Source organism: Phycodurus eques, chromosome 3 (genome assembly GCF_024500275.1).
Source record: "Phycodurus eques isolate BA_2022a chromosome 3, UOR_Pequ_1.1, whole genome shotgun sequence".
NCBI lineage: Eukaryota > Metazoa > Chordata > Actinopteri > Syngnathiformes > Syngnathidae > Phycodurus > Phycodurus eques.
In genome coordinates, this window is record NC_084527.1 from 14845001 (window position 1) to 14870964 (window position 25964).

Below are 25964 nucleotides of genomic sequence, written 5' to 3' on the forward strand. Positions count from 1 at the left end.
TATTTACACGCACACACGTGGCGTTGGCAGACAGCGTCTCGCCCTACTGAGTTTAGTTACCTCTGAAGATGAATCATCTACGCTTCCTACTGCAGCTCCACCGGTTCATTGATGCATTTATATCATTTTGTGATTTTGCGATAAACGCTGCAAATAACATCACATCTGCCTCGATGAATTTGGTTGGTTAGTTTGCACCCTGGTGGAGTTGTACTGCAGGTGTGAGCCATAAATGCATTCTGGTGCAGTATAACTGAAGTACCAGAGATCCTTCCATGGAGAAAAAAATGGTTCCTTCGTATCTAGCTATACAGACGATTCACGATTAGTCGACTTCAAACATTAAAGTTGACGAGTCAACACCATGTTTGAGCATAAGGGTGTCCACACATGCACTTCGTGTCATCGGATTTGCGGCCGCATGTCTTGGACCCTCGGTGAAGAGAGGGGCAGAGCTGTCAATTGATCACCATCTGGTGGTGATTTGACTCCGATGGTGGGGGAAGATGCCGGTCCGACCTGGCAGGCCCAAACGTATTGTGAGGGTCTGCAGGGAATGTCTGGCAGAATCACCTGTCAGAAGGAGTTTCAACTCCCACCTCCGGCAGAACTTCACCCACGTCTCAGGGGAGGCGGGGGACATTGAGTCTGAGTGGACCATGTTCCACGCCTCTATTACTAAGGCAGCCGAACGGACCTGTGGCTGTAAGGTAGTTGGTGCCTGTGGTGGCGGAAATCCCGAACCTGTTGATGGACATCAGCGGTGAGGGATGCCGTCAAGCTGAAGAAGGAAACCTATCGGGCCTTTTTGGCCTGTGGGACTCCTGAGGCAGCTGATGGGTACCGTCTGGCCAAGCGGAATGCAGCTTTGGTGGTCGCTGAAGCAAAAACTCAGGCGTGGGAGGAGTTTGGTGAGGCCATGGAGAACGACTTCAGGACGGCTTCGAGGAAATTCTGGTCCACCATCTGGCGTCTCAGGAGGGGGAAGCAGTGCACCATCAACACTGTGTATAGTGGGGATGGGGCGCTGCTGACCTCGACTCGGGACGTTGTGAGTTAGTGGTGAGAGTACTTCGAAGACCTCCTCAATTCCACCGACACGCCTTCCCATGAGGAAGCAGAGTCTGGGGTCTCTGAGGCGGGCTCTCCTATCTCTGGGGTTGAGGTCTCCGAGATGGTTTAAAAACTTCTCGGTGGCAAGGGATTCGCCTGGAGTTCCTAAAGGCTATGGATGTTGTAGGGCTGTCCTGGTTGACACGCCTCTGCAACATCGCGTGGACATCGGGGACAGTGCCTCTGAATTTCGTTGAAGTCGATTCAATTTGCCTTTTTCTATTCAGATGTGTGAAGTGTTTTACTATTGGGCGTCTTATCTCATTCATGTGAATGGTTACAGTATTTATAGTTCTAAACAAGCAATGATTTGTCATGTATTGCTGGATTTATTGCAATGTGACGGTCCAAATTGACTTGGATTACATACTCAACAAGCAAAAACACTTAACATGTTTGTTTGGTAAAGATCTATATTTTTATATTCATAGTGGAACCTCCAAAATTTATCCAAATTGGATTTCAACCAAACTTGATGTGAGGACGATTATTATAAAAGAATAAAATCATTTCACACACACACACACAATACATTTGATGTGTGGGCAGGCACTCCAGAGATGCAAAAATGTATACAAGCAATTAAAATCAGTTTTGCATTTCTCCTCTTTAAATCAATGCATGACTTTGCTGTTTCAGCAGAACCTCATCAAAGCCAAACTTAAAGGAAAATTACATAGAGAATATAGAGTTAAGTCATGAAGTCATCATTAAGAGTTATTGTTAATATGCCGCACAAGAAATGTATTGTGGTCTTTTGACCCTGAGCTAATGAATTTATTCGAGGCAGAGGGTAGCTTAGAATGATGACTAGTGAGGTCGCTCCAGGAATTAAGTCTAACATCTATGCGTGTGACTCGCTAACTCTCGCCACTAAGTTCCTCATCCCAGCTCAATGTGACTCCGATCCAATTAAATACCAAGAGAGCTAGCCGTAGCCGGTGTGGTGGGGGGAGCATAATGGTTGTTTGCGGCATACTGTTGAAATGTTGGACATTTTCACATTGTCCTCCTTACAATTACCATTACTTAGGCAAACATCGAGGTCTTTTCAGACGTGTGGCAATCGTGGCTTTCTTGTCATTAGTGTTCTGAGGGTATCTCATTTGGCTGTGTGTGATTTGCTTTTCATTCTGTAAAGCTTGTGTGTATTTATACACTACGTTTTTCTGTGTAGATTGTGGAATCACTTCCACCCTTACCACCAGCTTTTGCTTTTTGAAGCTTACTTAAGATAGACCTGTTATTTTTAATATTCAGTTTGAAGTGCTGACTGGTCCCTCTATTTTGTTTGTGTTGTTTCCTCCTTACATCTTGTGTATGACAAGCCAGTAGAATGTGTTGTGTCAGTGTCGCACACACGCACCCAGAGTCTAAGGGGATGAAAAGGAAAGGAACTCATCCTAGCATTTCACAGAATAAAGGTGGAATGTGACAAGGCAGTAGACTATATATATTGTGTTGGTGTTACACAGTGTGGCGGTCCTAATCTGAATGGCACCTGGTGCGAGATCCCACCCCCTTCCACCACTACCTCTACAAGTCAATAAATAGTAAATGCCGCTCACTGAGCCGAAGTCTCACAAGATTTGCTGGCATCTCAAATAATTGACGCTCGTTTGAGACAAGTTTTTACTGAAAATGTTTGTTTGAACTCTACATTGCAAGACTTTGGGGGGGGGGTTGACTTTGAAGGTTCCACTATTGTTCATCTCTTATATTGGAACACAATAGACTGCGGTTGTGTAAAGCAATACAAATTGTATAGAAATGTAAAATAATTAAAAAGTAGAAATACAAGCAAGTGAGCAGATGACTAAATATATATTTTTGAAAGTGTATTATAAAAGAGGTATTACGTTTCGATTTTTACATTTAAACTGGGGACAATCAACTTTTGATGAAAGTCAAAAAGAAACAGAAGCACGTTGGCAGATGTGAATGTTAGCAGACTGCAGATGCTCACAAATAGCTGGAGTATTTTCAAGTGTGCTTACAATGAATTTAAGTTCCATCTGACTGCCCAAATATTACCCATGCCCCTCCACCGCTCTGCACACATTCACATTTCAAACTCCAAAATGTTCTCATCAAATGATCCTGACGCAGATGGCTTTGCTTCACAGCAATCATTTCCTCTTCTGAGGTACAGTTCAGCTGGCCGACGCTCTTGAACTCTTCCTCTGACGATGCCTGTTTTTTTTTTCCCATCTGAGGCTGAGGCGTGATGATGTAGACCCTCTTTGTGCCTCATGTAGACCCCACTACGACGGCGAGCGCAGTGTTAATGACTGATGAGCCCTTTGACACAAAGATGCTTGACATGCTCCTCAGGGTCCGGACTAAAGACTTCCCTAACAAGCTCTTGCACACTCGCCCAGGGCCATATTAAATCCAAACTTCGGCACCTTTCCTAATTACCGAGAACATACGCATAGCCAAGAGCCTCTTTCTTAACCTGGGATGAACTCCCCCCACTCTCTCTACAGCACTGCAACCCTTGAGTAAGGGATGATATATGAAATGCACAATTCAAATCAGGCTGACGGAAAGCAATTACTGTACTTGGGAAAGATCGTTCTCTTTAGGAAAAAGGGAGGAAGGAAAAACATCAAATTCCAGGTACAGTGTACATTTTCTCAACCTCCTCTTGAGTACTGCTCACTGTTATCTTGTTTTATTTGCAGCCGCCCTGCTTCCCTGTCCCTATAGTGGTCTCCAGTCGCATTCTAACTGTTCTCCATGTGTCTGGGCTTCTTTTTGCCGTCTCCTTTTCCCTACCCGTGTGTGCTGCATGTGTACTAAAAGGCAAATGAGGGTTATTTCCACTATGCTGGCATGATGCCCATTAAAAGCCTACTTGGAGTCAAATGGCTGGATTACTCCAAAGAACAGCAAAGCTTGGATCAACAGTAAGAAAATAATTGTTAGTTTTGTGATCCCCTGCAGTCGAAGTGTAATTTATGTTTAAGCCACTGAGTTGCAAACACTGACAACCATTGTTCATTGTCCCAGTAAACATTAATTGTCTTTTAACTACTGTCATGAAATAAACTGTGATTTTAAAACAAAATATTTTTCAGCAATGCGTTGCACACAACAAAATTAACAGCAACAGAGACGTGAGAGCTGTCTGGGCTGGTCCGCATGTATTACAGACCATGAAGGTCTGGTGCACACCAAACCACGTGACCGGACGCAACTGAAGTGGACCATCGCGAAAAAATTAAAGTTCACTCTTTACCAGTGGACTCTTTGCCACACACATCTACTACCGTGCTACAACGGAGCAAATGCAACCCTATTTCAACTTTTGAGACTCCAAATACAAGATGCTCTACTGTATTATTTTTATTGAACCACAAAAACATGGTGCTATTGTCAAGAAAGAAGTGGATAGCTAGATAAGGAAACAGTCAAGAATAAGGAGATAAAGTGGATATTTTATGAGGCTGTTGGAAATAATCGAACACCCCATTCACTGACTGCACCCATGCATTTCAGCGACAGACTCTTCACACTTTGCTTTTTGCCACATGTAACTATGAAATGATAAATATAATTCAGTAAAACAAAATAAACATACATTGTACATATGCCATGTACAACACAACCACGGTCCTCCACTTTCGCCAGCCAATCACAGGGCACATACAAACAAAAAAAACATTCGCACTCACATTTAGAGACTTCAATTAACCTACCATGCATGTTTTTGGTATGTGGGAGAAAACCGGAGTGCCCGGAGAAAACCCACGCACGCAGGCACAGGGAGAACATGCAAACTCCACACAGGTGGGTCCGGGGATTGAACCCCGGACCTCAGAACTGTGAGGCAGGGCTCTAACCAGTCGTCCACCGTGCCGCCAAATTATATACAATGTATTTAAATTAATGTCTATTGCTACAGGTACTCGATGTTTGTACAGGCTGTTTATCAGGTGTGAACTGGCTCATTCATTCATTCATCTTCCGTTCTCAGGCTAATCAGGGTTATAATAGTTTGGCATTTTCCATTATAGTTAGTTTTTATTTCGGTTTAACTTTTTTTTTTTTAATTTGGTTTGAATTAGTTTTTAGAGCAGATTTGTTAGTTTTTATATTTAAAAAAATGCTTTGCTTTAGTTTAGTTTTTGTTAGTTTTAGTATCGCCGTAGTTTTAGATGTGTCACAACATACAGTAAAACCATTCATGAGACACATGCTGTAGTATGGCCTTTTGTATGTGTTAATATGTTTAAATTACTTATTACTTATTACAACCCCAATTCCAATGAAGTTGGGACGTTGTGTCAAACATAAATAACAGTCATATCAAATAAATTACTAAAACTGCCTTCTACCATCTGGAGAACATATCCAGAGTGAAGGCTTGCATGTGTCAGACGTGGCAGACCAGGAGAAGCACATCCATGTTTTTATCTCAAGTAGACCTGACAATTGTAATGGTCTCCTGACTGAACTCCACAAACAGAGCATTAAACAGCTGCAGCTCCAGTTCTGACCAGAACAAAGAGGTCAGAGCAATTCTCAAATTCTAAAGTCTTTACACTGGCTTCCAGTCAGCTTTAGAATAGATTTTAAAGGTCTGCTACTGGTCTATAACTCACTAAATGGTTTAGGGCCTGAATATATGAAAGAAACGCTAATGTAATATAAACCCAGTCGGGCTCTGAGATCGACAGACTCAGGTCAAATAGTGGAGCAAACGTAGTCCAAAGCAAACGTGGTGAAGCAGTATTTAGCTATTATGCTGCACCCAAACGGAAGAAGTTGCCAACAGAAATGATGTCAGCCCCAAGTGTGCATATTTTTAAGTCCAGGTTAAGAACTCTTCTTTTTTCTCATGCTTTTTAGAGCATTTCCACTTTTAAATGATATTTCTTGCACTTTATGCTGTTTTAATTGTACTTTTTTTTCCCCTCTTTGTTTTAAATGTTTCTAAACAGTTTTTTTTATTTGTTTTTAAATGCTTTTAATCATGTAAAGCACATTGAGTTACCTTGTGTATGAAATGGGCTATATAAATAAATTTGCTTTACTTCTTATGACATTAAGATTGACTGTGAAGTTGATATTTTTTTTAGGTGTCGTTTAAGCACATGGTTGGTTTAATTGTTTATATTAGCGGCAGAAATCGCAAGAGGAACTCAATAGAATTTGATATTTTACAATGTGGCAGCAATGAAACGAAAATGAATATTTTCTTAAGAAAACCATCAACAATGCATCGTTATCTAGAGTACACAAATACAGTACATACGCTACATTCAATATAATTTAATTGCATTATATACTGTTGTTCATAATGTTTTTTTTTTTTTTTTATGTGACAAATTAAGGAAGCAGACTTTTGTAGGGGGTTAATGAGAGCAACCATTAACCATTCAGTGTGCCAAGAGGCTATTGATTTATTCCGGCAGCTTCACACACTTTCTCAGTAATGTTTGGTACAGCCGCCAGCAAGGTAAGTTAATAGGTATGTGTAGAGTGTAACGATGAGAGCTGTTGATTGCTCTGCTGATGGGCTGGGTTAATTATTAGGAGCAGGAGTCTCACATCTTTCCTGAATTAGTCTGGATTAATTGAACGCTCTCCTTGGCGAGTGTGTGTATGTGTGTGCACTTAAGTGGCAATCCTCTCATCACATCCCTCTATCTGTCATGACCAACAGCCATCTGCCTGCTGTAAGCTTTTTCCATTTTATATGTCTTTTATCATTAGCTTATCAACCGCCTCCGTCTTGCGTTGTAGCAAAACAAAGCTTCTTTGAAATTCACTCGGAAAATCAATTAGTAACACAATACTGCACTTTTCCCCTCCCATATGCAATCTTCCTTCCTTCCCTTTTCCCTCCTGCTGTTAGGAGTTTATCCTGAGTGTGCATTTGTGAGTGTGTGTCACATTGCCAGGAAGTGAGCTTTGTCTTACAGTATGTTCACCCCAGGACATTATTATTATTTTTTTTTATTTTAATTTGAGCACCAAATTCAATCTCAACTCTGTAGTCAGTGGTAGGCGCGAAAGAAAAACAAGTTGAATCGGCTTCAACCCAGAATAATCTTTGTAGTTCATCCGTCTCCTCCTGGACCTCCAGTGGCCAACATTACAGCGTGCAGATGGTCAGGGGAGATTTAGGAGCTACAATTCATCAATGTAACTGGACAAGCGCTCTGGAAAGGTCTCATCCAGCTGGACCACCATCCCCTTTGGACACGTCTCAGTCAGGCTTTTGCCCTCCCTCTGCCTCCGCAGGCTTTCCTCTGACACTTTTTGGGAGCACACATTCTGACAGAAAAGGTTTATTTGTTTGCCTTTGGACTGGACCAGTGACAGGGGAAATTAATTAATCAGTTAGTGTTATCACGTTTAATGCTAATTACTAACCTTAACCACAAATTAACTGGACAATTGTAAAAAAAAATTATAATTAAAAAAAACAGTCAGTGACACGCATGTGCACACAAGTCAATTGATGCTGGCACAAATAAAACGAATAGCAACAGAAAAACTGCCACCCCTGGTGTTCTTATTGGGAAACAACATTTGAGACGTTTCTTATTGAACCACGAACAACAAGGCTCGATTGTGTAGGGCACAGGTTTCAAACTCAAGGCATGGGGGACAGATTTGGCCTGCCACATCATTTTATGTGGCCTGTGAAAAGAAAATCATGTGCATCTACTTCAGGTTTCTTGCTTAAATCTGTTGCAAAATTGCAAATTGTCTTCACTTTTAATAACGTTGAGCAATTGCAAGCATTTTTTGTTACCAAACCACATTTTAAAATCAATTTAATAAGAGTTGAACAACTTGTTTTCCTTGACTTTGTATTTCAAACCTATTATCCAACAAATTTTCTGTAAAAAATAATAATAATTAAAATAAATAATATGATTAGGTGATTATTATTCATATGGTTTCACAGTCATAATGGCCCTCTAAGGGAAACCATAACTACAGTGTGGCCCGTGACAAGAATGAGTGTGACACCCCTGGTCGAGGAAGAAGTGGATTGCACCGGGTACTGCAGCTATATTATAGTAGAAAATGGACGAGAGGTCAAGACGAGTGTTGATAAGTGAGAGGCTCTTGACATTGATCGCCACATTCATTGACTGCACTCTTATTATAGTTCAGCGACAGAGACTCTCCACCCTTCTCTTTAGCCACAGGTACATCACTATATATATATATATATATATATATATATATATATATATATATATATTTCTATTCCGGTTCTCCTCAATAGGGTCGTGGGTGAGCTGGATCCAATTCCAGCTGACTTTGAACTGCGCGGCAGCTATGGTAACTATGAGGCACTGTGCCGCCAAAAATGTATTCCAACAAGAAATTATATTCCAACATCAACTGCATAAACAAAAAACAAAAACAAGCAAACAAAAAAAACAATAGGAAGTCAGAACAGAAAGCTTGAGACTTTGCTACTGTGTGAGGCCGCGCCGGGACTGTGTGGTCATGTGACTGCCTAGTTCTCTTTGATTGGTCAAATAAAAGTAAAGTTAAGGTAGCTTTTCTTCTTGCCAAAAACATTCAAGTAAAATTATGCTACATTAAAACTGACAAATACAATTTATCCAAAATGATACTTAAGTAAATGTAACAGAGTAATTGTATCTCGTTACTACCGTCTTCTGCCTATTACAATACTAAAGTTAGTTGGTGCTAAACGTTTGTAGAAATGTATTCCAGCTATCTTCGGGTGAGAGCGAGGTACACCCTGAACTGGTCGTCAGCCAATCACAGGGCACACATAAACAAACAACCATTTGCGCACACATTCACACTCAAGGGCAATTTAGAGTCTTCAATCAACCGACCATGCATGTTTTTGGGATGTGGGAGGAAACCAGAGTGCCAGAAGAAAACCCAGGCAGGCACGGGGAGAACATGCAAACTCCACACAGGTGGGGCCGGCATTTGAACCCCGGTCCCCAGAACTATGAGGCAGATGTGCTAACCAGTCCCACACCGTGCCGGCTGGATCTAAACAAAGGAACTAAATCCTACTTCGTCTTGGGATTTAGATCTGACTGAAAATACAATATATAATATCCGATCCTAGTTTATAGTCCACAGCTAGTTCTAGTAGTGTCATTGAGAAGGTACATTTATAATCCTACTAACCTCCCAAAAATAACATAAGCGTGTACAAATATTACCTCCTCGAGAGGTAAGGCTCTATTATTTATCGTCTTCCCCTGAGGGCGTACAATGATAAAGAGGGTTTACAGTAAGTAGTTCATTGATAGAAGGATGTCTGATATTTTTAATTGTCACGTAACAGGACAAATGAATGTGTAGAACGTTTTTCGAACCAGATGCGGCAAAAGTACTCCCACACTGTACTCATGTAGAATTATCGATACTTGTCTAAACAAAAAAGACAAGAAGGTAAAAGCACAAGTACTGACAAAAGGTAACAAGCTTATTTTGACAAAGTAAGGAGTAGACAGTACCGTTATCGTTTTTTATAACTAAAACATAAAGGTAAAAAGTCGTCATACAAACACAAACAAGTACAGCTATCTGAAAAATCTACTTAAGTATTTGTACTTCATTACTTTCGACCACTGTTTTGAACAAAAAAGGAAAGACCCTCCTTGGTGACTCAGAGGCAAGCACATACAGTAACATCATTTATCTCCTATCATTATTTTTGTCTCCGTACTACCTTCTCCATTTAACCTTGATACATCTAAATGAAAGTTAGTTAATGGAAAGAAAGATATACTACACATTCTTGTCTGTGATGAAATATTTAGAATCCCCTTGTGCAGTTTCTCAAGAGCAGGGGGCGTAGTTTTTATCTGACCGGGATCTGAAAACACAAAATAATTAATTTCAAGGGTCTTCTTATTTCCTTTCCCACTTGCAATGTGCCACGTTCTATGTAACCCCATTTGCGGGATTGATATTGTGCGATACACAACTTAGAAACAATGTGGCTTCCGTGGCACACCCCTCCAAAAACAAATGGTTTTCTTCCTGCTGGAGGCTGTCCGAAAGATACAGTGTGAGATTGGTTCTGTTGAATAAGAGATGTATCTCTCTTGGTGTAACCATGGCGCCATGACCTCTGAAATATCATTATCTACAGGGGAGGGAGGTTAAATTCTCTAATATTGCTTGAATACAAGTGAATGGGGTACAAAAGGTGTATAATTTGCCCGCTGCCCTCTGGTAGGATGCAGCACACCTAATGGCATCGTCCGTTATTCACAAATATCGGGGTTAATTACAGTGTTTCGGCTTGTCATCACACTTGAAAAATAGAAGGGAGTTTAATCCTTTACTGTTCAAAGACATACACCAAAGTGTGGCATATAGAATTATAGGGTTTTGAAGCCTGTATTCTGGTACTGTGATATTTACCTCTCTAGTTCTTATTCTAATGCAAAGCAGCATGTAAGCATGGAATAAATTAACATTATAGCTCCAAGTAGCGATGAGTGGGCCCTCAAAATGATGATCAAACTTTGACAGAATGTTCCACACACATTAAATAGCGTAGGTCTAAAAGCTTCACAATATACTGTAGCATCACCCATCTGTCTAGAATACCTGCTTCCTATCGGGGCTCAGGAGTTTGTCAAAGTACGAGTCCAAGAATTTGTCTAAAATGGCTGCTTTATCCCAAAAGGACTGAGACTTTTCCACGCATCCTGTTATTTATAGACATGTCCATCGTCCACCCAATTTGGTGTTGCTCGATCAAACTGGTGTTGGGGAAAATGTTGTTCTTCTTTCTGGAGGGCTTTGCTGATGGGGTTGTGTTGGGGACACGTACATATTTTCACTAGGATACACAAGGTTGTAAAAATTACTGAGTTATCAGGTCAATTAGGCCCACAAAAAGGCTCTTAAGAATTAAAAACGATTCCTCCTGAATAAATCAATTCATGCGACATGTCTCATGTTATGAGACACAGTTCAAATATGTGCTTGAATAAATATGGGATTCGTAATGAATTGAGGAACATTTCATGTTGTTCATCACTTCTAGCTGCTTCATGGTGTCATGATTTTTATGCCTATATTCTTTAAATAACTAATTCATAAACATCTAATTTTATGTACGTTTGTAATGTAGAAAAATTATTTTATATTTCACTCAGGGTCTTCTACAGCTGGAATCAATATTTCACTTGCATCAGCTGTAGAGCAGTTGTCTCTCCAGTGACTACCAGAGACAATTTCAGATGTTGAACTTCCTGTTGACCAGAGCAACAAGGATCAGTGCCTTGTTTGTTGATCATACCTTGCAGCCGAGCCTCCTGTGATCTATATCGGATTGTTGATTTTGACCTTGTATAGATGTCTATCTTCTGCTTATTATTGCATTTGTTGCAGACACATTTGTTAGTCCGCAAACATTTTTGGCAGTAGAAAAAAACTTCATCAAACTGACCATCCCAGAAACTGATTTTCTATATTACTTGTCCTTATTAGGGTTGTAGGTGACGTGGAGCCTATCCCAGCTGAATCTGGGCGAGAGGTATATCGTAGACACATATAGACAAACAACCATTCACACTCACATTTACAACCTATGGACAATTTAGTCTTCAATGAGCTCAACATGCATGTTTTGGTATGTGGAAAAGCCGGAGGGCATAGAGGCAACCAATACGAGCATGGGAAGAACATGCAAACTCTACACCGTAAGGACTGTGAGACAAATGTGCTAACCACGACTCTACCGTGCTCCATTGACAATCCCTCTTGAAACAATTCCGCCAGTTCTTGTTGAGTTCTGTGTACTTCAGTTTCCTCCCAAAGTCGAAAAACTTATTTCAGTTTCACTGAAGAATGTCAATGTGATTCTCTGTTTTAGAATCTGAATAAACATACAGATGATGGATGGACAAAATCGATAGTGTTGCGGTTCACATTGTTGAGTTTCATGCAACTGAAGTGGGATCAGTTCTCGAACAAATTTATCACACAATCCTGTTGAGATTGACCAGCCCATGGTGTAGTTGAGGAATGGATGGAGGGATGCATGGACAAACTAAAATCCTCTCTTGACTATTTTAAGTCTCAAGTGGGAGAGCAGGTATTAAGTGGGAAATTGTGCAATTTCATCTAATTGGTCAGAAAATTACTATTTACTGTAACTACTGTGTCTTTGTTCATCTATGCCAATTATGTATAGGGACAGGCAAAAAAAATGCTGTTCCACTAAAAGGCAAAAGGTACAATTAACCCTGTTGCCTCTCTTACAACAGAAAAAATCGTGCTCAACTAAACAGGCCCTGATTTCACACAGAGAAAAAAATAAAATAAAATAAATAAAAAAATCATCATTATTTCAGTTTATATGCTTTTTGTGATATTTATGTTTTGTAGTGTGCCATGAGATTTTTCTGATATCAAATATGTGCCTTTGTGCAATACAAGTAAGGAAACACTTCTATGACATCAGAAATATGTGTTTAAAATTGACCATGCGACCTTTCATAAACTTGTTCAGTTATAAAACTAATAAAAGTCTCTCTATGCACCTCCCTCTTTGATCAGGGATGCTCACAGTGGCACCAAAGGGTTTTCCCTGCACAGACGCTGAGAGAACCTGTAACCCCTGCCTGGATGCGGCCAAAGCCTGCAACCTCAACGGCACCTGCAAGAGGCACCGCTCCGCCTATATCGCCACCTGCAGCAAGGAAGACCCCAACAAGGGGGAAACGTGCAGCAAGAAGCGCTGCCACAAAGCGCTCCGACTCTTCCTGGACCGCGTGCCCACAGAGTTCAGCCACCGCCTGCTCTTCTGCCCCTGCCAGACGGAGGGTTGCGCAGAGCGCCGCCGCCAGACCATTGTGCCCGATTGCTCCTATAAAGAGAAAGAAAAAAACAACTGCCTGGAGCTGAGGATGGTCTGTCGCCAGGACTCCCTGTGCAGGTGTGTGTGGAGGGGCTGTGAGGGGTTCAGGGAACGAGTTGCGCAAGTGCCAATGGGAAATGAGCGCTCATAAAGTGGGGTGGCTAGGGCAGTGGCCTAGTATGCGTTGCCAGCACCCTGGGAAGTCTGGTATTAGCGTCCTCTAATTGATGGAGGCTTTTGTGGTCCACCAGTGCAGTACTGAGCCTTTTGGACCCTTGTGGAAGACTGTATTTGATTTTTCTTTTGGCAATGCAAAAGTGAACCTAAAAAAAGTTTGAGTTTGAGAATTTTTTAAATTAAAACTTACACACTTCTACTAACTACATCTACTACATCTACTTTTACTATATTTTTGTCTGATTTGGGATAATTATGCAGGCGGATGGGTTTGCGACTCGAAGATTGACCACTTTCATCTACTCTTAAGGCTTTTTATATTTAAAATTTTCTTTTAATATGCTCAAAATAAATCTCATTTGTATGTCTGCATAGCCAAATGCAGCCTTATGGGGGGCACAAGCCAGTGAAAATTGTAGGGTTGCGTCAGGAAGGACATCTGGCTTAAAACTTTGACAAACAAATATGAGCGTTCATCTAAAGAATTCTATACCGGATCGGTCGTGGCCCGGGTTAATAGTGTCCGCCCCCGGCACAGTTAACCTGCAGGGCGCCGGTGGAAATTCAGCTACTGTGGGTCGAAGACGAAGGAGAGGCGGAAAGTGGGTTCTTAGGCACAAAGAGAAGAGGAAAGCAGAGCCTAGAATTGTATGCATGTTTGAATGTTGGGACTATGACAGGAAAAGGGCGGGAGTTGGTTGACATGATGTCGATGTATTGTGTGTCCAGGAGACCAGGTGGAAAGTCAGTAAGGCTAGAAGTTTAGGGGCAGGGTTTAAATTATTTTACCATGGTGTAGATGGGAAGAGAAATGGTGTAGGGTTTTTATTAAAAGAAGAGTTGGCTAAGAATGCATTGGAAGCGAAAAAAGTATCATGATGATTAAGTGTTGTGCGGCTTTTCGGGAATAGCTGAGACAGGCTCTCGGTGGACAGGAGGAGCTTCCAAAAGACTGGACCACTATAGCCAAGGTGATCAGAGAGACAGTCAGGAGAGCACTTGGTGTATATTCTGACAGGAAAGGAGAGAAGGAGACTTGGTGGTCGATCCTCAAAGTACAGGAAAACATACAAGGAAAGAGGTTAGCGAAGAAGAAGTGCGACACTGAGAGGACTGAGTAGAGAAAGGAATACATGGAGATGTGATGTAGGGCAAACGTAGAGGTGGCAAAGACCAAACGAGGCATATGATGACATGTATGCCAGGTTGGACATGAAAGAAGGAGAAAATTATCTCTACAGGTTGGCCAGGCAGAGGGATAGAGATCGGAAGGATGTGCAGCAGGTTAGGGTGATTAAGGATAGAGATGGGAATGTGTTGACTGGTGCCAGTAGTGTGCTGGATAGATGGAAAGAATACTTTGAGGAGTTGATGCATCAGGAAAACTAGAGAGAAGGAAGAGTAGAGGAGCCAAGTGTGGTGGACCAGGAAGTGGCAATGATTAGTAAGGGGGAGTTAGAAAGGCATTAAAGAGGATGAAAAATTGAAAGGCAGTTGGTCCTGATGACATTCGTGTGGAGGTATGTAAGCATCGAGGAGAGGTGGCTGTGGAGTTTTTGACCAGCTTGTTCAACAGAATTATATCGGGTGAGAAGATGCCTGAGGAATGGAGGAAAAGTGTGCTGAGGAATGGAGGAAAAGTGTGCTGGTGCCCATTTTTAAGAACAAGGGTGATGTGCAGAGCTGTGGGAGCGACAGAAGAATAAAGTTGATGAGCCACACAATTAAGTTATGGGAAAGAGTAGCGGAGGCTAGACTCAGGACAGAAGTGAGTATTTGCGAGGAACAGTATGGTTTCGTGCCGAGAAAGAGTACCACAGTTGCATTTCTTGCCTTGAGGATGTTGATGGAAAAGTACAGAGAAGGTCAGAAGGAGCTGCATTGTGTCTTTGTATATCTAGAGAAAGCCTATGACAGAGTACCCAGAGAGGAACTGTGGTACTGCATGCGGAAGTCTGGAGTGACAGAGGTATGTTAGAATAATACAGGACATGTATGAGGGCAGCAGAGCAGTGGAGAGGTGTGCTGTAGGTGTGACAGAGGAGTTTAAGGTGGAGGTGGGATTGCATCAAGGATCAGCCACGAGCCCTTTCGTGTTTGCAGTGGTGATGGATAGGCTGACAGATGAGGTTAGACTGGAATCTCCGTGGACCATGATGTTCGCAGATGACATTGTGACCTGGAGTGAAAGCAGGGAGCAGGGGGAGGAACAATTAGAAAGATGGAGGCATGCACTGGAAAGGAGAGGAATGAAGATTAGCCAAAGTAAGACAATATATGTGCATGAATGAGAGGGGTGGAGGGGGAAGAGTGAGGCTACAGGGAGAAGAGATAGCAAGGGTGCCGGACTTTAAATACTTGGGGTCAACTGTCCAGCGCAATGGTGAGTGTGGTCAGGAAGTGAAGAAACGGGTCCAAGCAGGTTCGAACGGGTGGAGGAAGGTGTCAGGTGTGTTATGTGACAGAAGAGTCTCTGCTAGGATGAAGGGCAAAGTTTATAAACCAGTGGTGAGGCCAGCCATGATGTACGGATTAGAGACAGTGGCACTGAAGAGACAACAGGAAGCAGAGCTGGATGTGGCAGAAATGAAGATGTTGAGGTTCTCTCTAGGAGTGACCAGGTTGGATGAAATTAGAAATGAGCTCATCAGAGGAACAGCCAAGGTTAGATGGTTTGGAAACAAAGTGAGAGAGAGCAGACTCGGTTGGTTTGGACACGTGCAGAGGAGAGAGAGTGAGTATATTGGAAGGGTGATGAGGATGGAGCTGCCAGGCAAGAGAGCTCGAGGAAGACCAAAGAGAAGATTGATGGATGTAGTGAGGGAGGACATGAGGGCAGTTGGTGTTAAAGAGGAAGATGCAGGAGATAGGCTTACATGGAAAAGGATGACACGCTGTGGCGACAAGCCGAAAGGAAAAGAAGAAGTATGTCTGCATAGCCAGAGCCGCAGCTATGAGGTCCATGAGGTGCTGAACATTTACGTTACGTGTGTATGAGCGCGCGTGGTCGAGATGTGGTTGTAACGGTTCACAAAATAAGTAATTTCACTTCACGCCAAAATGCTAAGCAATCTGTACAAATGTACACAAGGTGACATTGTTTGGCTAATTGTTTTTTTTTCTTGCATCATTTCAGGCTTTTAAGTAGGTTTTCTACCTGACTGATAAGGCACCTGTGACTATTCTCAATAAATTTGAAAATCGTACAAACATTAATTCAGTAGATCAAATCAAAAGAAGCTCACACACTATAGATAAAACACACACACAAAAACCTTTTCAGAAGATTGATTTCTATAAATAAATCTAGTTCAAGGTGTACCCCGCCTCCTGCCCGAAGATAGCTGGGATAGGCTCTAGCACTCCCGCTTCCCTAGTGAGGATAAGCGGCTCAGAAAATGGATGGATGGATGATTCTTTGTTATGTAATCATCTAGTACCCTGAGATGTTGAATTTGGGTTTTTGGTTAGGTGTAATGTATAATAATAAATTGTGAAAAAATTCACAGTGTGAAGTCAATCAATGCAATATGCGTTTAACATTTTGAATTTAGCTACTGAAATAAATTACACAATTCATCCATCCGTTTTCTGTAACGCTTATTCTCACTAGGGTCGCAGGCATGCTGGAGCCTATCCCAGCTATCTTTGGGCGAGAGACGGGGTACACCCTGAACTGGTCACCAGCCAATTGCAGGGCACATATAAACAAACAACCATTCGCACTCACATTCACACCTACGGGCAATTTAGAGTCTTCAAATAACCTATCATGCATTGTTTTTGGGATGTGGGAGGAAACTGGAGTACCCGGAGAAAACCCACGCAGGCATGGGGAGAACATGCAAACTCCACACAGGCGAGGCCGGACTTGAACCCGGGTCCTCAGAACTGTGAGGCAGATGTGCTAAGCAGTCGACCAACGTGCCACCCTAAATTATACAATTTTAAAATTTATTTCGATACACCTTTATCTTTTTTGCCCCTTAGATATGACTGCCATTTCTTTTTTACTATATCGTTCTACCAATGAAAAGAGCCGAAGTACACCTATCATTATCATTTAATATTAATGGCAACGAGCAAAAAGGGACGAGCAAAGAGTCACTCCTCAACAGCAATTAACTTCCTCCCATGACATTTATGAAGTTTTTATGCTTTTCTGCTGTAACTTTGCCAGGAAACTAATTCAAATTTTAAGGATGCCGTAGCTCTTCAGCACAGGATGAAGTTTTAAGGCTAAGTTGTTGAGACAATGCTCAATTAAGCAGAAAAAAACCCATTAGTGGCTCACTTTGACTCCATGGCGACTCTGTTGGATCCAGACAGCCGCGTTCAATTCACACCTAGCCAGCCGTGACATGTCTGCTTGTGTTGGAGCCTCTGAGAACAGGCAAAACAGACTCAATGTGCTGTTCACCCAATCAACTGTAAGGATCTTTACACTTTCCAGAACTGTGTGTGTGTCCAGCCAGTTCATTAGCCTAATAGCACAAAAATTGTGGGACATTTGAATAATTTGAAGCATTTAAAATCTCATTTGAGAGCTTAATGAAGTTCGACCGAGTGCCAGACCCTTGAACGTCCACCGCTAAAAATAAAACCCACTGTGTGAGAAGATTCAGAAACAAAAAAAACAAAACAAACGGCAAATTTTCCATTTTCCCACTGTGACAGATGTTGAGGCAGCTGATAGGACTATTAGTGCCACGTCTCGGCGTCATCTACATGTTGAATACAGCAAGTTGGAGCAAGCAACGGCAGCCTTTTCTGAAATATACATCGACTTTCAAGCAAGGTTATCACAAGAATTCTGTTGCTTTTTCAGTCAAGACATGATCAACACTGGACAAATGGAGTTTCCTAACACTACACAAAAATGTGTGCTCAACGAATTTCAAAAGCAGGGTCTTTTTTAATTTTTTTATTACCATTTTTTTTCTATTATACTGAATATCATCCCTCAACGGGAAAATCAACTTACTCTGCTGTATAGTTTGTGTGGTGAACCAAACAGAGAAGCAGATCATACACATGCAGGCATGCTGAGAAAGTGCTGGACCTCTATTAAGATAGGGTTGGGGTATCAGTGCCTTGCTTAAAGGCACCTAAACAGCAGCCAGTAAGCAGACTAGCCTCTCTCCTCAACAACTAGTGGCCTTGTCTTTCCCAAAGCAGGACTTGAACCATGACCCAAAAATTACAAATCCCAGATCCTTACAGATGAGCTACATCCGCCCCAAAGTGTATATTATTTTTTTTAAATGTCTATATACTACTAATTACCACATGTTTTGTTCAAAAGCTAACAATTCCAGAACAGACTACTTTAGTGTTACCATTTAGCAATAAATGGTTAGCTGTGGTAGCTCCTTCCCCACAGACTAATTTCTTCTGCACTTAACTGGATGACATCTTGCACCATATAAGCAACATAATCCAAGTGCAATTATATTTTGTAGTTCTTTGTGAATGCTGTGTTTAAAATCCTTTTTGTTAAATCAAGGTAATCTTGGACCCACCGCACACCAAGGGGTGCTGCCAAACACAAATGAACTGGACAATCGTTAAGAAAATACAGTTAGCGACAAACACAGGCACACCAGGTGATCGACCCTCGTACACGAACCAACTCGCTGCAACGGAAACACTGCATTATCAGGAATCAATGCTTGAGGCACCCCATATCCTACTATATCATTTTTATTGAACCATACAAACAATATGGTGGAATTGTTAAGGAAGAAGCAGATTGCACTTGCCGCTTTAGCTATATTTATAGTAACACAAAGAGAGGAAACAGGCGAGAAATAAAGGAATAACGTGAAGGCCCCCCTGTGGGACTTCCAGAGACAGACTGACAAACTGGTGATCGCCAACCAGATTGATATAGTGGTTATGGATAATTAGAAGACAGCAGTCATGATAGATGAAGCGATCCCGAGTGATAGCAACATCCGGAAAAAGGAACAGAAAAAGATGGAGAAATACCAAGGACTGAAGGTAGAACTAGAGAAAATGTGGATTCCGGGAACATCATCTGACATGTCCGTCTAGAAGCGGACAACACGGATAACAGCTAAGATCCTGCGCAGAACCCTCAAACTCCCAAGAGGACCCGAGCTAGCTGAATTTTGCGTCATACCTGGAAACATTTGTTGTTGTTATGAAAGCTGTGATATGACATGGCATTTTTTAATGGCCATTACACAGAATGTTGCGACTCCATTCACTTGCGATTCAAATTTCGAATCACAACAAATTGAGGGGCCGGTGGTCGGCCACTCAAGTAAACTACTGGCAGAACTCCGCAAACCACGCAACAATTCAGTGCCTTACGGCCTCGTTGCTCGATGTGTGGTGGGCCTTGTTCAAGTCTGTATAATTTTTAAGAAAACTATGTTCAAAAGCCACTTTCTGACCATTGAATTCATACAAAATAGCTAAACCCTCCTCTCCAATTCATGATTGTCCTGATAATTGCTTGTGTGCGGGCATTGTGTAATCTGTTTTCAGACCGAGATTATTTCTGACCTGATGGCACTCAGGTGTCAGGGGTTCACCTGCGTATTGAGAGAGATGTAATAGAACATAAAAGCTATTACCTGTGGCCCTGCAAGGTCAACAGCCCCATGAGCACGTAGCTACACATAATCGCATGGTACACACACTAGCTGGCACGCACACTGACAAACGCTTACCTTTGCACACACATTCAACAAAATGACAGACCTATGCAATGATGTCCTCCATGTGACACCAGGCATTATCAGAAGACAGTTACTGTATTTGTCTCTGAAAACATCAACAGAACTGATTTCATTTAATCCGATCATTTATTGACGCTGCTGCATTCGCCCTAATCTGTGCTACACCCTCAATATGTGCTACAAGGAAATCAAATTGCAACTCATTTGTCTTGCTAATGAAGACAGTGTCAAGGCATTAGGACTTCATTTTGTGGCTCCATGTGAAGAAACCCTGCAGAGAAACCTTCTCAAAATAAGAGCCAACACTCCCTAAACTTTTTTAAAAAGTTAACTCTCAGCAACACACACCAGAAAAATGCCAGGGGATTTTATTTGTTTTTTTTCCCCTCTGGGATATGTGTTGATTAAAGCAAGGGATGATCATTCAATGACAGACCTGTCTCCCCCCGGGGACATCCGCCTCCAAACAGGATACACAGCTCGCCCGCCCGAGCCTCTTTCATTCCAAATGCAGGGGTGGCTTTTGAGAGGTGCGGGAATGTAGTGTTTCTAAGAATGAAAAAGGTCCCAGGAGATCAATCAAACTCTGACTGAAGCAGAGATGACGAACTAACAGGAGGAGGACGAACAAGGAAAAAAGAACTTCTCATTGCCATCCTGAGGGGAAGTCGAATATGTTAACGTTTCCAGTAACATTCTAACTGTTACACAAGTGTAAAAAAAAAAAAAAAAAACATTATTTAACTGTTATACCCATCTATTTTCTATACTGCTTGTCCTCATTAGGCTCACGGGGAAGCTGAAGCCTATCCAAGCCTACTTTGATTGACTGGTTGCCAGTCAATTAGAGGGAGCATATAAAACATCTATTCACACTGACATTCACCTATGGACAACTTAGATTATTCGATGAACCAAAACTCCATGTTTTTGGAATGTGGGAGGAATCAGGTGTACCTAAAGAAAACCCACCCAAGCACAGGGAGAACATGCAAACTGACACACAGGAAGGCTGAAGCTGACAGTTTAACAGAGGACCTCTCGATTGTGAGCCAGATGTATGAACCACCCCTTGATAAACTTGACTGAAAAATAGTAGTTCACTAAGGAGAGATGTTTGCTTACTTACTACGGCAGACTTCACGGGTCTCCTGTTTTAATGGGCTTAATTATCATAAATGTAAAAAGAAGTTAATCACAGAAATAAAATTAACACAGTATTTTGTATAGTCACTATTCACTCTGACAGTTCAGAGACATTACTATTGTCAATGACTTTTTGTCACTTTAGCCATATTGCACTGAAAAGTACATCTGTGCTACTTTCTTGTATCAATAAGTTCCATTATCACCCTTTTCCACCAGCCTTCTATGGTGATGACATAAAACAACCCAAAAAGGGATCTCAAACCACACGTGTTGTTAATCTTTCAGATGCTCACTGTGTTCTGTATTGCTATGCATGCTGACCTATTGTTTATGTGCAACATTGGAGACTTGTTTTTATATTTCCGTTGGTTTCCAAAATAACTGAAACACGAAAGATGAGCTGCCTTACTTAGAACTTGCACATGTCAAAAGTCATGTAAAAATGTCTAGCCACATCAGCAGTTCCAACTTTGCGGTATGACAATATTTGTTCTGTGAAAGTCATTTCACATTTATATTGTTTCCATCTGGAGCCCGCAGTCCCTGCAAACAAAAAATAGATATTTGAGTGAAGTTCAAACATATAATATTGGCTGGGGTTGTGGTGGCATTGTGCACAAAGATTTAATTCGCTACCTGGTCTCTGTGGAGGCAATTGTTGATATTCAGGAGAGAACTGGGGACTGGACGACAAACACGCGTTAAATGGAGCAGCACTCATTTCTTCCAGTCGGCTGTACTTCTGCAGCAGTTTGTTACCCCGTTAGTTTGTTCCATAATCCAGCGCAAACAAACAAAAACATTCCTCTCCTCCGTTGCTTTCTCAACCTTCAAATGAATGCGCTCCTTTGAGGACAGCAGAGTCCAACAGTGACAGCAGGCACAATTTGGACATCATATTGTGTCGAGTGGAGAGCTCCGTGCATGCGTTACATGCATGTGTCTAACCAAAGAAGCGCCCAATCCATTTCTATGTCACCCTGAATCCAAGGACCATTGAGTCCTACAGTATATGTGAAGTATATTGATTGGCTGTAGGATCAATGTAACACTTCTGTCTTTGATTGATATCCCCACGCTCGTTTGTGGGCACTTGCTCAGTGAATGCTTTGCCTACTGGTTTTCAGAGTGGAGTGCTTAGTGGCAATCGATCACCCAACAGGTACACAGAAGCGTGGACACACACATATCCGCTTTGTGATAAACAACAGCAGACAGAGTGAGCGGGCCAAAAAGAAATTCTATGCACCCTCAGAGGAACTCCCTACCTATTAAACTATCCTCTCGCCAACGCCTTTCTAAAAGACGTAGGATTCATCTTTGTCCGTGAGGCAAGACCGATTTCTGTCTCTTTTTTGTCCCTATTGTTGGATATTATAGTCCGCAACTCTCTTCCCCTTTTTTTACCCTTTTGGGCCACTGTTCTTCATCAAAGTTGAAGTGAGTCAAATAAGTGAATCACATGAGTAACAGTCCACATCATGTTTTATTTTAAGATGGCTCCCACTCCATCCATTTACTATACAGTTTAGCCTCATCAGGGTTGCAGGTGAGCTGCAGCCTATACCAGATGACTTTTGGGGGGAGCCAGAGGACTAATCGCCAGGCAATCACAGGATACAGAGACAAACAACCATTAACGCTCACATTTACACCTAAGGATATTGATGGTTATGCGCATCCGGCAACACGGGACAAAGCTTCCTTTTGGTTCAGGTGACTGGCGGAGCCCAATGCCAGGAAACTATTGCACCTGCAAAGCAGCTGTAGAAATATTTAACTTCTACAATGTCTTCTGTTTTACACAAGAAGTCTTCAAGCATTACCAAAGATTACATTATCTGATGTTTATGCTTCGTTTGTGTTTACATATATCATATATATATAGTATGTATAAATAAATGACACTGTACATGTATTCAACTTCTGTCCAAAAACACCAGTGATAAAGAAAACCATATTCAAGAAAGTTGAGGTTGAACCCATCATGTCATCAGTCCGTAGTTAAGTAAGGCTCATTTAGAGTCGTCAATGAACCGAACATGCATGTTTTGGGAATATGGGAGGAAGTAGGAGTACCTGAAGAAAACCACACAAGCACAGAGAGAACATACAAACTCCACACAGGAAGGCCAGAGCCCGGAAACAAACTCCCAGCCTAAGTGTGAGGCGAACACTAACCTCTTGTTCCGCCCACTCTATCCATTCACTTACTTATATAATGTAAATCAGTCTGAGAAAGGAAAAGATATTGCCATGGACCTCAAAGACCTCATAACGGGCTCCTGTCATGATAGGGGACAACAATAGGGACTCTTGTGGGCATAGATATTATTTAAAAAGCTGATTTTTTAAGTTTTTGATCTTAAAGTGGTAAATAAAGAGGAAATGGTTACAAATCGGGAAACAAGGAAACCAATGCAATCATGCATTTTTTCTTCTTTTTACTTGCACTTCTATCAACAAGGAACAGGTTAGAATACTATTTGGGAATAGATTGCTCAAGCAAATACATGGTTTGCTGTGTTTCTAGAACATAAACTAAATTAAAAGCTAAATAAACTCAAATAAAACCTAAATACAGTGTTTGATGTGTATAATGCCATCCATCCATCCTTCCATTTTCTGAGCCGCATCTCCTTACTAGGGTCGCGGGCGTGCTGGAGCCTATCCCAACTGTCATCGGCCAGGAGGCGGGATACACCCTGAACTGGTTGCCAACCAATCACAGGGCACATACAAACAAACAACCATCCGCACTCACATTCACACCTACGGTTAATGCATGTTTTTGGGATGTGGGAGGAAACCGGAGCGCCCGGAGAAAACCCATGCAGGCACGGGGAGAACATGCAAACTCCACACAGGCGGGGCTGGGGATTGAACCCGGGTCCTCAGATCTGTGAGGCTGACGCTCAATCCAGTCGGCGAACCGTGCCGCCTGTGTATAATGCTTATTCTTTATTAGGTATCAAAGGAAGTACCTTTGAATAAAAATAATAAAACATTTCTCTCCCTTGCCTTTCTGAAGTGTGTATACTAGAAGAGGAAAGCTCAGATTTTGAAAATGAATCATGTGTCAACTGGTGACCTTTCCCTAGTGTGTAGTTTTTCGGCAATGTTGTGCAGTGAGCGGGCCTTTGCTTTTGGCTGTGTGAGACATGCTGGCTATACATGAGAGTTGCAAACAAGAAACAAACAAGCGAGAGAGAAAGAGGGAGGTCGGAGGAGTTAGAGCTAAAGCAAATGAATTTAATACCAATACAGTGTGTGTGTGTGTCTTTGCATTTGCGTGCGCACACTCACTGACCATCTTAACTGCACTATCAAAGGAGATATGTATGGATGTAAACTACGGGCATCACTGATGATGCATCCCGATGTCCTTCCCATTCACTTTCTCTTGTGTATCATATCAATTATTAATGCAAATAGGACTACTCATCATCTTTATGTACTGTACAGTGTGATGTGTGTTTTGTGGTTTGGAACAGACCTTATACCTAACCCTCCATTCTTCTTATCCTTGATTTGCATTTCAGAACATTTTAACAGAGTTATTTGTAAGGGTGTAATGTAGCCTTAAACAGTGGAATCCCTAGAATTCTCTTGAACAAGCTGGTGAAAAACTCCACAGCCACCTCTCCTAGATGCTTCCATACATCCACAGGTATGTCATCAGGACCAACTGCCTTTCAATTTTTCCTCCTCTTTAGTGCCTTTCTAACTTCCCCCTTACTAATCATTGCTACTTCCTGGTCCACCACACTTGCCTCTTCTACTTTTCATTCTCTCTGATTTTCCTCATTCATCAACTCCTCAAAGTATTTTTTCCATATATCCAGCAGACTGCTGACACCAGACATTTCCATCTTTGTCCTTAATCACCCTAATCTGCTGCACATCCTTCCCATCTCTATCCCTCTGTTTGGCCATAGATCTTTTTCTCCTCCTTTAGTCTCCAACCTGGCATACATGTCATCATATGCCTCTTGTTTGGCCTTTGCCACCTCTACCTTCGCTCTACGTCGCAGCTCCCAGGGCGCTTCAGCTGGCCCCTGCGCCAGTGTGTTCCACTAACGTGTATGTGTTCACTGTGATGGGTAAAATGCAGAGAACAAATTTTGTGTGCATGCATGCATGTTCATGACAATAAAAGGTGATTTGTCTTCTTCTTCCATGTATTTATTTCTCCTCTCCTCGGTCCTCTCAGTGTCCCACTTCTTCTTAGCTAACCTCTTTCCTTGTATGATTTCCTGTTCTTTGAGGTTCCACCACCAGGTCTCCTTCTCCATTTTCCGACCAGAAGATACACTAAGTACTCTCTTGCCTGTCTCTCTGATCACCTTGGCTGTAGTGGTCCAGTCTTCTGGAAGCTCCTCCTGTCCACCAAGAGACTGTCTCACCTCTTCCCGAAAAGCACTTTTCCTTTCTCAGCTTCCACCACATGGTTCCCTGCTCTGCCTTTGTCTTCTTAATCTTCCTCCCCACCACCAGAGTCATCTTACACACTACCATCCTATGCTGTCTAGCCACACTCTCCCCTAACATTACCTTACAGTCAGTAACCTCCTTCAGATAACATCGTCTGCACCAGATGTAATCCACCTGTGTGCTTCTACTTCCGCACTTGTAGGTCACCCTATGTTCCTACCTCTTCTGAAAGTAAGTGTTTACTCCAGCCATTTGCATCCTTATTGCAAAGTCTATCACCATCTGCCTCTCCAGGCACGGGGAGAACATGCAAACTCCACACAGGCGGGGCCGGGGATTGAACCCTGGTCCTCAGAACTGTGAGGCTGACGCTCTAACCAGTCGGTCACCGTGCCCCCTCTTCCCAGTAGTGATTTAGATAAATTATTCCAGCGTTTTAAGTGTGCTGAATTTTTTTGCAGAAGTGGTGTGTAATTTAGACTGGTTAGCTCTGTAAATTTTGGTGAAATATTAATTCCTTAATACTTAATGTT

General features: G+C 42.0%; 1 protein-coding gene across 1 annotated transcript in view; it reads left to right on the forward strand.

Moving 5' to 3' along the window:
• The window catches only part of LOC133400633 (GDNF family receptor alpha-2-like), an 81804-nt gene that overhangs the window by 33700 nt on the left and 22140 nt on the right, over window positions 1–25964 (forward strand). Inside the window, exon 4 of the mRNA XM_061673479.1 lies at window positions 12661–13039. Within this exon, the coding sequence (XP_061529463.1) occupies window positions 12661–13039 (379 nt within the window). The remainder of the gene's footprint in view (window positions 1–12660; window positions 13040–25964) is intronic.